This window comes from Papio anubis, chromosome 17 (genome assembly GCF_008728515.1).
Source record: "Papio anubis isolate 15944 chromosome 17, Panubis1.0, whole genome shotgun sequence".
Classification (NCBI taxonomy): Eukaryota; Metazoa; Chordata; class Mammalia; order Primates; family Cercopithecidae; genus Papio; species Papio anubis.
In genome coordinates, this window is record NC_044992.1 from 70174019 (window position 1) to 70186771 (window position 12753).

At 48.1% G+C, this 12753-nt stretch overlaps 1 protein-coding gene across 1 annotated transcript in view; it reads right to left on the reverse strand.

Moving 5' to 3' along the window:
• LOC101013562 (dynein heavy chain 17, axonemal) overlaps positions 1-12753 on the reverse strand; it is a 137317-nt gene that overhangs the window by 110279 nt on the left and 14285 nt on the right. The window contains exons 12-16 of the mRNA XM_031656976.1: positions 11361-11626; positions 10393-10588; positions 7565-7711; positions 5683-5791; positions 4484-4587 (exon numbers count right to left, since the gene is read on the reverse strand). Coding sequence (XP_031512836.1) covers positions 4484-4587; positions 5683-5791; positions 7565-7711; positions 10393-10588; positions 11361-11626 — 822 coding nt within the window. The remainder of the gene's footprint in view (positions 1-4483; positions 4588-5682; positions 5792-7564; positions 7712-10392; positions 10589-11360; positions 11627-12753) is intronic.

Consider the following 12753-nt stretch of genomic DNA (forward strand, 5'->3'; position numbering starts at 1 on the left):
GATATGATTAAGCCTCTGTGTTTACCTTGTTAGAAGGATTTCCTTTTTTTCATTAGCAGTTTTATTGCTTCATGGTCAGAAAAAACACGTTTTGTGTATGTTTTAGTCGGCTTGGATTACTATAACCAAAATACCATATCCTAGGGGGCTTAAGCAACAGACATTTCTCTCAGGTTTGGAGGTTAGAAGTCTGAGATCAAGGTGCTGGCATGTTTGGTTCCAGCTGAGGGCTCTCTTCCTGGTGTGCAGACGGCGACGGCTGCCTTCTTGCTGTGTCCTCACATGGCGGAGGGGCAGAGTGAGCTCTCTCGTGCCTGTTGCTATAAGGGCACAATCGCCTTCATGATGTCTCTATTCTCATGTTCTAACTGCTTCCCCAGGGCCATGTCTCCAAGACCCACCACAGTGGGATTAGGGCTTCCACAGAGGAATGTTTGGGAGTCACAAACGTGCAGTCCATGGCAGTATAATAACGCTGTGTTAGGCTTCCCATTACATTTGCATTCTGCCCGTTTTTCAGTTCTTCTAATAGATTTTGATTTTTTTATATATATATACACACACACACACACACACACATATATATATAATTTTTTTTTTTTGAGACGGAGTCTCGCTCTGTCGCCCAGGCTGGAGTGCAATGGCCGGATCTCAGCTCACTGCAAGCTCCGCCTCCCGGGTTCACGCCATTCTCCTGCCTCAGCCTCCCGAGTAGCTGGGACTACAGGCGCCCGCCACCTCGCCCGGCTAGTTTTTTGTATTTTTTAGTAGGGACAGGGTTTCACCGGCTTAGCCAGGATGGTCTCGATCTCCTGACCTTGTGATCCGCCCATCTCGGCCTCCCAAAGTGCTGGGATTACAGGCTTGAGCCACCACGCCCGGCCTAGATATATTAACCATACTCTCATTGGGAACACAATATTTTAGGACAACTATAACTTTTATATAAATTTTACTTGATCATATATGTTTAGCTAACTATGTATTTTTGCCCCGAGTTGCTCTTTGCTGATTAATATTTTGTTGTATATGTGTATGTATGTATGCAAGGATCTATATATGTCTGTGAATAAGACTGTCATTTGAAATTGTTTTTTTCTTTCTTAGAAACAAGGTCTTGCTCTGTCACTCAGGCTGGAGTGCAGTGGCACAATGTCAGCTCATACAGCCTCAACCTCCCAGGCTCAAGTGATCCTCCCACCTCAGCCTCCAGAACAGCTGGGACCACAGGCGTTGCCCAGCCTGAGCAACATAGGAAGGCCCTGGGTTCAAGCAATCTTCCTGCTTTGGCTTCCCAAAGTGCTTGGACTACAGGCATGAGCCATTGTGCTTGGACTGGAGGGATAAGCCATTGTGCTCAGCTGTGAGAACTGCCATCTTTTAAAGGTCAAAAATGGTCAATTATTGGAAGTTTCATATGGTTTCACCTACTTGTCAATCATTTTGTCTTCAACCTTTCCATTTTGCTTTAGGTATCTCTTGGAAGTAGCATATAATTACATTTTTAAACAATCGAATCTAAACATTTTGCTTTTAATTTATATATACTATAACTAATGTTTGCCCTTTGTTATCATGTCTTATCCTTTCTGCTTTCTGTTTCCCTTTGTTGTGGTATTTTGCTTTAAAAACTATAGCTTATTTGCTTTTATATTCTTTAGTGATTTGGATAGGAGAAATCCTATTTATAATTCCACTAGTACTTGCCATTAAGTTTATTAAAGCTATCTTTTAAATATTTCTCTAATTTTGGAAATAAAAATTGCAACTGGGACTGGTGACTCACGCCTGTAATCTCAGCACTTTGGCAGACCAAGGCGGATGGATCATCTGAGGCCAGGAATTTGAGACCTGCCTCACCAACATGGTGAAGCCCCATCTCTACTAAAAATACAAAAATTAGCCAGGTGTGGTGGCGCATGCCTGTAATCCCAGCTACTCGGGAGACTGAGGCAGGAGAATCGCTTGAACCCGGGAGGCAGAGGTTGCAGTGAGCCGAGATTGTGCCATTGCACTCCAGCCCAGGTGACGGAGCAAGACTGCATCTCAAAAAAAAAAAACGAAAAATTGCTTTTGATTCCCATTACCCATGTTTAGGAATTTAGGATATGGTTAACTTCCCTGTCCTACCTTTTTTCATCCTCCTAACTTCCAATTATTGATCACATTTATCACCATGGATATGGTTTCTACCATTTATATTTTTCTACAAGTATTGTTTTTGACTTTGGAATGTAACCTTTCACAACCATATTTATCTCTTTATATACTTCTCTCTTTATATTTAATTGGTTCCAAGCTCATTGCTAGTCTTATTTAAATGTTAATTCTCTCCTTGGTACTCTAGAATATGGTTGATCTATTGGTGTCCTGGAATACATTCTGGAATAGGTTTCTCAGGAAGGGCACCTAAATGGTATTTTTCCAAGCCCCTGCACGTGTGAGGATGACTTTACTATTGCATTCACAGATAATTGTCAGGAGCCTTTCTCAAGACTGGCTATTTTCGTCATGTTCTGGAAATCTATGTAAAGTCAAAAGGGTACCTGCTTGGTAGAAACATACAGAAGATTGTTCTGTATCCTTGAGATTTAAAATTCTGGTCAGAATATGTCTATCTTTTTTTTTTTTTTTTTTTTTTTTTTTTTTGAGACAGAGTCTCGCTCTGTCGCCCAGGCTGGAGTACAGTGGTATGACCTCAGCTCACCGCAACCTCCGCCTCCCAGGTTCAAGCAATTCTCCTGCTTCAACCTCTCTAGTAGCTGGGATCATAGGTGCACACCACCACACCTGGCTCCTTTTTGTATTTTTAGTAGAGACAGGGTTTCACCATGTTGGCCAGGTTGGTCTAGAACTCCTGACCTCAAGTGATCCGCCCACCTCGGCCTCCCACAGTGCTGGGATTACAGGTGTGAGCCACCATGCCCAGCCTATTATTTCTTTAGTCACAACTATGATTTTTATGTTATTCCTCTCCATCTTACACATTATCTATTGTTATTTCCCTTTGCATATTAGCAATTTCCTAAAATTGTCCTCTATTTAATATATCTACTGTCACACAGCACCAGTTCTAGTCTAACTGGTGCTTCAGTATATTTTAATTCTTCTTTTGCAGTTTTGATTTTCTTAGCCATGTCCTTTCACTTCTCTGCTTTCCTCTCATTCTGTTCTTAGTTCTCATTCTGTTGTTATTTCATAGATGTCATAACCTTTTTAATTTAAGAAAAAAAATATTAGGTTTACTAACTGAATAGCTTCAATAGGTCTGTGTTTTTCTGAGATACCAAATGACTTCCTCCTCTCAAATGCTGCATAATCTTTGAACAACCTCCTTTTGGTCCTCACCCCTTTGCTGTTCACCTGAGTGCTAAGGGCACAGCCTGACAATGTACAAACTCCAAACAGGATTTATTCCAGGTCTGATGGACTGAGTTTGAACCATTTTCTTTTCCAATTGCTTGTTTTTCTCAGGAATTCTAAATGATCTCTACTCAAGGGTTTGTGGAGAGGTTGGGGAGGGAAGTGGTGGAATGCTATATAATCTGAAGTCCAGTTGTAGCGGCTGGTTAAACGGAGCAGGGTGGGTGGGGCATCATGATGATGTAATTTTGATATGTTGATAGAGAAATATAGCTTAAACACGATCATTTAAAAATGAAATAGGGTTAACCAGGTGCAGAAGCTCACACCTGTAATCTTCGCACTTTGGGAGGCCAAGGCAGACAAATTGCCTGAGCTCAGGAGTTCAAGATCAGCCTGGGCTACATGGTGGAACCGCACCTCTACTAAAAATACAAAAAATTAGCTGAGCGTGGTGGCACACACTTGTAGTCCTAGCTACTGGGGAAGCTGAGACACTAAGAGTCACTAGAACCCAGGAGGCAGAGTTGCAGTGAGCCAAGATCATGCCACTGCACTCCAGCTGCAACAGAGTGAAACTCTGTCTCAAAGAAAAAACAAAAAAGAAAAGAAATAGAGTTGCAGAGTAGACACTGCAAATTAACAAGAGGAGACGTTCCTTAAAACTTCCTTTTGGATACATTGCTGTAAGTGTTTTTGCACATCAGAGCATCAGTGACAGACCAGACCACCCAGAAGACTAATGAAGGATTCCCCCAGTGCTCTGGAAGGAACTTGAGTTAGAACTGTACTGTTTCTGTACTGGGCAATGGGCTTCTTCCCACTGGGGTGGGTCTTGGCAGATCTCTTTCCACCCCTTGCTACTGGCGCTGGCCTGGCACACAGGGGGGGCCTTGCAGAGCTCAGAGCAGAATGGAGAACTGAATTCCACTGAGCAACTGGGCTCTTTCTGCCCTGGGACCACTCTGATATCATCCTACCAGTGGAGAGCACTGCATGGCAACTCCCACTGCCCCCCGCACATCACAGCACTTTCCATGGGCCTCTATGCAGGCTGGTTTGCCCCAGGGCAGCCCCAGGCCCCCACAAAGCCCCGCTCTGTGCTCTGCCCCTTGCTTACCTTCATAGCCTGTGAAATTCCTTCTATATTTTGTTTTGCCTTTTGTATCCTGTTCTGCAAGTTGTGCAGAATTTCTCGCACCTCTTGAATGTATTGAAACACACCTAAAATGGAAGTGTAAAGGAATCTTACGAAATGAACGATTCAGGCTGGGCGTGGTGGCTCACGCCTGTAATCTCAGCACTTTGGGAGGCCAAGACGGGCAAATCACGAGGTCAGGAATTCGAGACCAGCCTGGCCAGCATGGTGAAATGCTGTCTTTACTAAAAATACAAAAAATTAGCCGGGCGTGGTGGCAGGTGTCTGTAATCCCAGCTACTTGGGAGGCTGAGGCAGGAGAATCGCTTGAACCCGGGAGGCAGAGGTTGCAGTGAGCCGAGATCGTGTCACTGCACTCCAGCCTGATGACAGAGTGAGACTCCGTCTCAGAAAAAAAAAAAAGAAAAGAAAAGAGCAATTCAGCAGGATGAAAACTTTTCTTGGGTTGGCTTAACACTCATCACTACGAGATAGCCCTGGGAAAACACTCCTCCTATTCTGGAACGTGATTCCCAGAAGAAATCGTTGAGTGTTCTCTGAAATGAAATGCCAAGGAATCACGAATATAGTGTCCCTTTAGACATAGGGTTTGGAGAATATGTGGACCCTTCACCCCACGTAGGAGCCCCGGACTCCTCATGTTAAAAGCTCCCACCTCTGGGAGCATCAGAGATGGGGCCAGGGGGTCGGGGGCCTCCTGCCTCGTCCAGTGGTAGAACGAAGGGAAGGAGGGAACTTGTGACTACACTTCTTTCTCCTTTCCTGACGTCTGCCCTGAGTTAACCAAGATGTGCACTGGCTCTGCTCACCAGCTGTGCATGCTCTGTGCGTGCTTGATAAACCAACAGTAGAAACCGGGCCTCCAGCAAACCCAGTTTGGGAACCTTGGAACCCCTTGGCAGTTCCCAGGGACTCTTCGCTGGATTCCATTTGTAAGTGACACAGATAGGCTTTTTCTTTTCTTTTTTTTGGTTTGTTTTTTGTTATTTTTGGCCTGGGCAAGCAGGTGGAGGTGACTATCTTCTAGCCCCCTTGCAGTTAAAGCAGATCCATGCAGCCAGGAGGCAGAAGTGGCCACTCCAGTGGTGTTTGAGGACAGATGCTGGGCAGGTTGGACCCCCAAGTTTAACCCAAGGTGGGAGGGAATGTGGCCTCCGTACCTTCGCCGTTCCAGAATAATGTCGTTTCAGCGCTCAGTAATTTGACATCGATTGCTTCCAATTCTGACTTTATTAGTAGAAATTCTACTGCCTTCACTGTAGTTTTTATCTGCAAAACAGAGGTTACAGGTTTTGTTCCCAGTCCAACCAGATTTTAAATTGTTCTCTGGGAAGGACTTTTATTCCTCAACACCAACTAATAGGGTTTGGATCTGTGTTGCCACTCAGGCCTCATGTTGAATTATAATCCCCAGTGTTGGAGGTGGGGCCTAGTGGGAGAAGACTGGATCATGGGGACGATGATCTCAGGAATGGTTTAGCACCATCCCCTCGATGCCGTTCTTGGGACAGTGAATGAATTCTCGTGCAATCTGGTTTTTAAACAGGTATAGCACCTCCCCCACTTCTCTCTTTATCCCACCTCCTGCCAGGTGACGTGGCTGCTTCCCCTTTACCTTCCGCCATGATTCCAAGTTTTCTGAGGTCCCCCCCGGAAGCAGAAGCCACTATGCTTCCTGTACAGCCTGCAGAGCCATGAACCAACTCAACCTGTTTTCTTCACAAATTGCCCAGTCTCAGGCTTTGGGTTTTTTTTTTGAGATGGAGTCTTGCTCTGTTGCCCAGGCTGGAGTACAGTGGCGTGATCGTGGCTCACTGCAACCTCCGCCTCCCGGGCTCAAGCGATTCTCCTGCCTCAGCCTCCCCAGTAGCTGGGACTACAGGCACCCACCACCACACCCAGCTAATATTTGCATTTTTAGTAGACACGGGGGTTCCACTGTGTTGGCCAGGCTGGTCTTGAACTCCTGACCTCAGGTGATCCACCCGCCTTGGCCTCCCCAAGTGCTAGGATTACAGGTATCAAGTATTTCTTTATAGCAATATGATAACAGCCTACTACCCTAACCGAGCCAATGATGATTCATGTTTCTGTTTGGAAATCATATTTCAGTACACTCCAACTTTTAGAATGACTTTTATCACTGAGGATTTATGTACACAGCTACTGTTTTTATGTTATAGTATTCCTCTTTCTAGCCCATACCACAGCTAGTTGAGAATCAACCGTGTACATGTTGGTTCAAAAGTAACTGCCGTCTTTGCCATTACTTTTAATACATAAATCCTCGGTATATAATCCCAAACTTTCTATATTTGATACCTTTTTAAGATTCTAAGCCAAAGAAATATATGTGGATCACTGAGCATTTCTGGGCTCAGACCTTTTCCCTTGGTCATAAATCTAAAGCTCAAAATCTTTTTTTCTATTTAAATAGAAAAAAATAGCTGGGAGTGATGGTACATGCCTGTAGTCCCAGCTACTCAGGAGGCTGAGCCAGGAGAATCGCTTGAACTTGGGAGGCAGAGGTTGTAGTGAGCCGAGATTACACCACTGCACTCCAGCCTGGGTGACAGCACGAGACTGTCTCAAAATAAATAAAAATCATGTAACATAAACCAAAGCCCAGTGGGAATAAGATATCCATCACCAGCTGTTCTGAGTCACCACTATCTTTGCTGCTGCTAATTGCATGAATAATGAAGACTGGCTTGAACCATGTTTGAATATTAAAACACACTCATTTAATTCTGTTCCACTTGGAGATCTTACATCAGCAGTTGTTGGGTGACGACAAATGCTGGTGTAAGATCTCCAAGTGGAACAGAAGAGGAGGGCAGCACAGAGATCTCTGACTCTCTGGCTCACTCATTTATCCCAAGCACATACACATAGCAGCTATTCAGTAAGTATGCAGTGAATGAAAGAATGAATTCGAGTGAATGGGAAGATTTCCCAGGAAGAGCCACATCTCAAACACAAAAACTGAAACTTGACAAAAAACCAGAAGAAAACCAAGCTGCATCGGGAGCACCAGCTCACCTCATTATACCAGCCAACGATCAGCTCCAGGTTGCCCACAAACTTCCGGAAAGTTTCGTTCTCTGAGAACAGACTCTCTGCACTGTCTGGAATATCTTTCTGTTGCTGGAAATTCAAATACTTGACTTCTCTCAGAACTGCCACCAACTAAATGACAAGTGAAGATCAAAGAACATGTCAGCAGGTCATGGCAACAGTGCCGTGTTCAAGCAACAGAAATAAGCATCTGTCCTGGGATGTTTTGACAGCCCCGGGGGATCTCAAAGTTGGTGAGAGGCAGTGGTTGCTGGCAGGACCAGGACGTTTTCACCCTGTTGGCTGATCCTGAGACAGAAAGCACTGACATCATCCTCATGGGTGGATGACACCATCGTCGCAGGTGGATGACATCATCGTTGTCACCATGGGTGGATGACCTCATCATCACCATGGGAGGCTGACATCATCCTAATTTTCTTATCTCTGTCCTCTCCAACCTACTACCCCCAGGAGGTTTGGGGTAAGACTTCGGGTCTTCACTTGTGTCCTCCTCCCTAGGATCTAACCTTCCCTTTTCTCTCTCCTTTCACCTGGTTATGACCCAAGAGATCAACAACAGGGACCTCCCTTCCAACAGTGCTTCTGGCTACAAAGCTATTCTCAAAGTTGAGATAAGCTCCATGTTGCTGAAACCCCTGGTCACATCACAGGCCTCGTCTCATGGGATCCCCAGCAGCTGGCACTCTTTCCTCCTGGGCACACAGTGTCCTCCTGGCTTCCAGGACACCACATATTCCTGGTCACCATTATTAGTCTTTTTTGATAATCTCAAGATGTCCATGATGGGGAGCCGTAGAGGCTGGTCCTTCTCAATTTACTCTCAGTTGAATGAGGTGTGATGTCATCCAACATCATAGCTGCCTTGACCACCCAGCCCATTTGTTTGTCATCTCCACTGAATGAGGTGTGATGCCATCCAGTGTCACGGCTACAAGTGCCATCTCCGTGTGGGTGGCTCCCACATTTATATCTCCAACCCCAGCCTCTCTCGTGACTTCCAGACTTCTGTATCCACCCGCCTACTCAGCTCCTCTGTTTGGATGTCCAGGTGACATCTCACACCCAACAAGGCCAAAGCAGAGCAGCCCATCTGCCCCTGTGGCCTGCCCCACCTGCCCTCTTGGCTGATGGCAATTTTACTCGTCTACTCACCTGACCCCAAAACACTGGGATTGACTCCCCTCTTCCAATCGCGCTCCATTTCCAACCCACTAGGAGTCTCCATGGCACTATGATCAAGTCCAGAAGCTCACCACCACCTTCAGTGCTGCCACTCTGGTTCCAGCCACCACCTCCCGGCTGTCATCTCTTGCCTGGATTGTGGCAACAGGCTCTTGATTTTCCTACAATTTCCCCCAGCCCCAGCTCCCTTCAATCTACACACCTCACAGCGTGGAGAAGGGTCCTTTACAAGTAGAAATCTAATCACAGCACTCCTCTGCCTGAAACCCTGCAGGGGCTGCCATCTTGCTCAAACCAAGCCCCAAGTCCCTCTGTGGCCCATGGGGCCCTTCCTCATCACTCTCACCTCTTCTCCTACGACCTCCCCTTTGCCCACTCCCCCGCCCACTGGCCTCCTTGCTGCTCCTGGACCTCACCAGGCTCTCATGCCCCCTGGCCTTTAGCTGTGTGCTCTGCTGCAAGGCTGTCCCTTCCATCTCTGCTCAGTGGCACTCTGACCTCCCACAAGTCTCTGCTCACATCTAAACTTGTACCTGCCCCTTCCACCAGCTCTACTGATCTTCTTAACCTGCCCTTCCTGCTCTTCCTTCTGTGGAACCTACTGCACCTTCTACAGTATCACATGCTTGACTCCCTCGTGAATGCTAACTGATCATCCTCCCTGCCCTCCTGCCGGGAGGTCGGCTCCAGGAGGGCAGGACAGACAGATCTCTGAATCTCTGGCTCACTCATTTATCCCAAGCACATACACACAGTAGGTACTCAGTAAGTATTCAGTGAATGAAAGAATCAATGTTAGTGAATGGGAAGATTTCCAAGGAAGAGCCACATCTCTGGTTTCCCTGCCTTGCCGCGTGTAGGTTGGGCAGCTCTGGGGCTGTAATTGTAGGAATTGGGTTCCGTCTCTGTTCTTCTGAACTTCCTGGGTTTTAGCCACGGAACCCACATCCCAAAGCCCACGAGTGTGAATTCTCCCCAGCGTGCCTGCCTTGCCCAGCCAGCGCATTTGTATAGATTCAGCAAATACTTTTCTTCCTCCCAATTTTTTTTTTTTTTTTTTTTTTTGAGACTGAGTCTGGCTCTGTCGCCCAGGCTGGAGTGCGGTGGCCGGATCTCAGCTCACTGCAAGCTCCGCCTCCCGGGTTCACGCCATTCTCCTGCCTCAGCCTCCCGAGTAGCTGGGACCACAGGCGCCCGCCGCTTCGCCCGGCTAGTTTTTTGTATTTTTTAGTAGAGACGGGGTTTCACCTTGTTAGCCAGGATGGTCTCGATCTCCTGACCTCGTGATCCGCCCGTCTCGGCCTCCCAAAGTGCTGGGATTACAGGCTTGAGCCACCGCGCCCGGCCTCTTCCTCCCAATTTTAAACTGATGTTTCTTCTTGCGATCACATGAACGCTTTCAAGAAGATACTCATTGAAACTACTGTCAAAATTGCTTCTGCTTTGCCTCATGTCTTAAATATACCTTGGACATACTTAACAAGTGAAGCTTTAGGCTAACTGTGATATAAACATCGACCTCCAGGAATCCGCGCTGAGGGAACCTTGGCAGGCCCTGCCCCCAGCTCCCAAGGAGCCTTTGACGGGTCCCCACTCCTGGCACCCACCGCTTTGCTGAAGTTGACGTGGATGAGGTTGTTGGAGGCGTCCCGCAGAATTAGCGGCTGCCCCAGGTTGAAGTGACAGTCCTGGTCCACGCCCGCCACCCACTGCTGGTAGATCTTCTCGCGGTGGGACCTCAGCAGCTCCATCATCTCGTCATACTTCTGATAAATCAACTTGGCCTCCGCTCCAGACATGACCCTGGAATCAGAGTGGGAAGGTGAGGCCCCACTGGACATCTCCTGTGGAGTCTCTTTGGTGTGTCCCATTGCTGCCTGATCCAGGGTGCCGAAGTGGCCAGCCACCCATTTACTCAAGGCTCACAGACTGAATATGCAAACAAGCAGTGGCCAGACCAAATGTTCAAACGGAACTCGGACCTGCAGTCTGCAGCCACTGGTCCAGGAGGCCAAAAGAGAACCCATGCAGCAACCAGCTCCCGACTGCCAGCCCCTCTCCAACTTTCATTCTCCCTTCCAACCTGGGGTCAAACAGATGAAAGCAAATATGCCCCCCAAATGGCTGCATAAAAGCCTCCCCCTGCCCAGTCAGCTGCACCGGCCTCCCCAGGCCAAGACCTCCAGCCGGGCCTCCCCTGCAGCAGTCCCTGCGTCCACCAGGAAGCCCCTCTGGCCCGGCTGTCTGGGAGCCTCGGCCAAGTGCACGCAACGGTGGCTCAGCCGACTGCACACACAGCCTCTGCCTGTTCCTGCTGGGTGGTCTTCACGTCTGCCAGGCTGGTGGGCAAGGGTGGGGACCAGCCAGCTTCCCCCTGAGCACTCCCACCGAGAAGACGTTCAGGGAAGGAGGGAGGACCCGACAGGGTCTCTTCTGGGCTTTTGCTCTGCGAGGTAATGGTCTGGTCGACAGGAGGGTGGTCCGGCTCAGGGCTGGGGAAGTCCCTCTCGCTCTCCTGGCGCCATGGAGTTAGGGTGCCCGCCCCTGCCTGCCCCTGGCCAGGGCTGTGACTCACGGGTGTTCGATGTGCTTCAGGTGTTTCATGGACACCTCCAGCCTCTCCTGCAGCTCCAGGCTCCACTTGAGCTGCCCAGCCACGGGAGGCATGTTTTTGTGGATCAGGGGAATTTTGCCCTCCTCGGAGGCTGCCATCTGGGCATCATACAAGATCTTGGCGTTGTCCAGCTCAGCGTCAAACAGCTCCAGCATGACTGAATACCTGGGCACCACCTCGGCAAGAATCAGGGGCCGTTCCAGGAGGCCCCCACACATGTACAGGAGCTGGGGAGAAAGGAGAAGGGGGCCTCTTCACCTGAGTCCGCTCCCCTTCCCCAGCCTGTGGCTGTGGACAGAACGAGCAGGGCCAGCCTTCAGAAGCAAGAGAATGTGCACCTTGCCAAAACAAACGAATCCGTCGGAACCTTTCTGTGTGTGTCAACTGACTCAGTGGGTGCCTCTATGCTTTTCCCATTGACTTAGGCCGAGTCTGCAAATACTTGACTTGTAATCCCACAGGACAAATAAATCCAAGACCTACGAGAGTTTTTTCTAAGCCCAGGAAAAATCAGAATTCTGGTAAGGAAGATTCAAGCAATGAAAGAATAGGCTGAGTACCATGGCTCACGCCTGTAATCCCAACACTTTGGGGGGCCGAGGCAGCAGGATCACTTGAACCCAGGAGTTCGAGACCAGCCTGGGTGACATAGCAAAATCCTGTTTCTACAAAAAAAAAAAAAAAAAAAAAAAAAAAAAATACAAAGAATACATGAAACTAGCTGGGTCCAGTTTTTGTATTCTTTTGGGTGTACCCTTAGAGTTCCAGCTACTCAGGAGGCTGAGATGGGAGGATCACTTGAGCCCCAGAGGTCAAGGCTGCAGTGAGCCAAGATTGCACCACCGCACCCCAGCTTGGACAACAGAGTGAGACCCTGTCTCCAGAAACAACAAACCCAAAACAACTCCAAGTAAACAATTTAAAAACAGCCATAATGTTGCATGTATACACCCGGGCTTCTACTATGATAAGGATAAATGGGGGAATGTTTTAGTCACAAGGATTATTCCTCTTAGGAAGAGCACTGCCGCTCTCAGGGGCAGCTCAGGCAAGAAAACCACCATCAGGAAATGTGTTTTGCTCCGAAAAAGCTCAGGGGGTCAGACCAAGTGGGTGGGGGCGAGAGACAGGGAAGACAATCTCACATGAAACAGGGTCCCCAAGCACTGGGTGTGAGTAGGAAATCGTGAGAGTTTCCTGGGGCTACCATCCTTTGCGCCCGGTGGGGCCAGACCTGCTGCGGGGAGCCTGAGTCTCAGACTCGCCCCCGACTTGGGTCTGAGAAATGTGACCACTGTCCCTAGAAATGGCCGCTGGAGGAAAGACCAAAACATGACCGCAAAGAAAGGGAGAT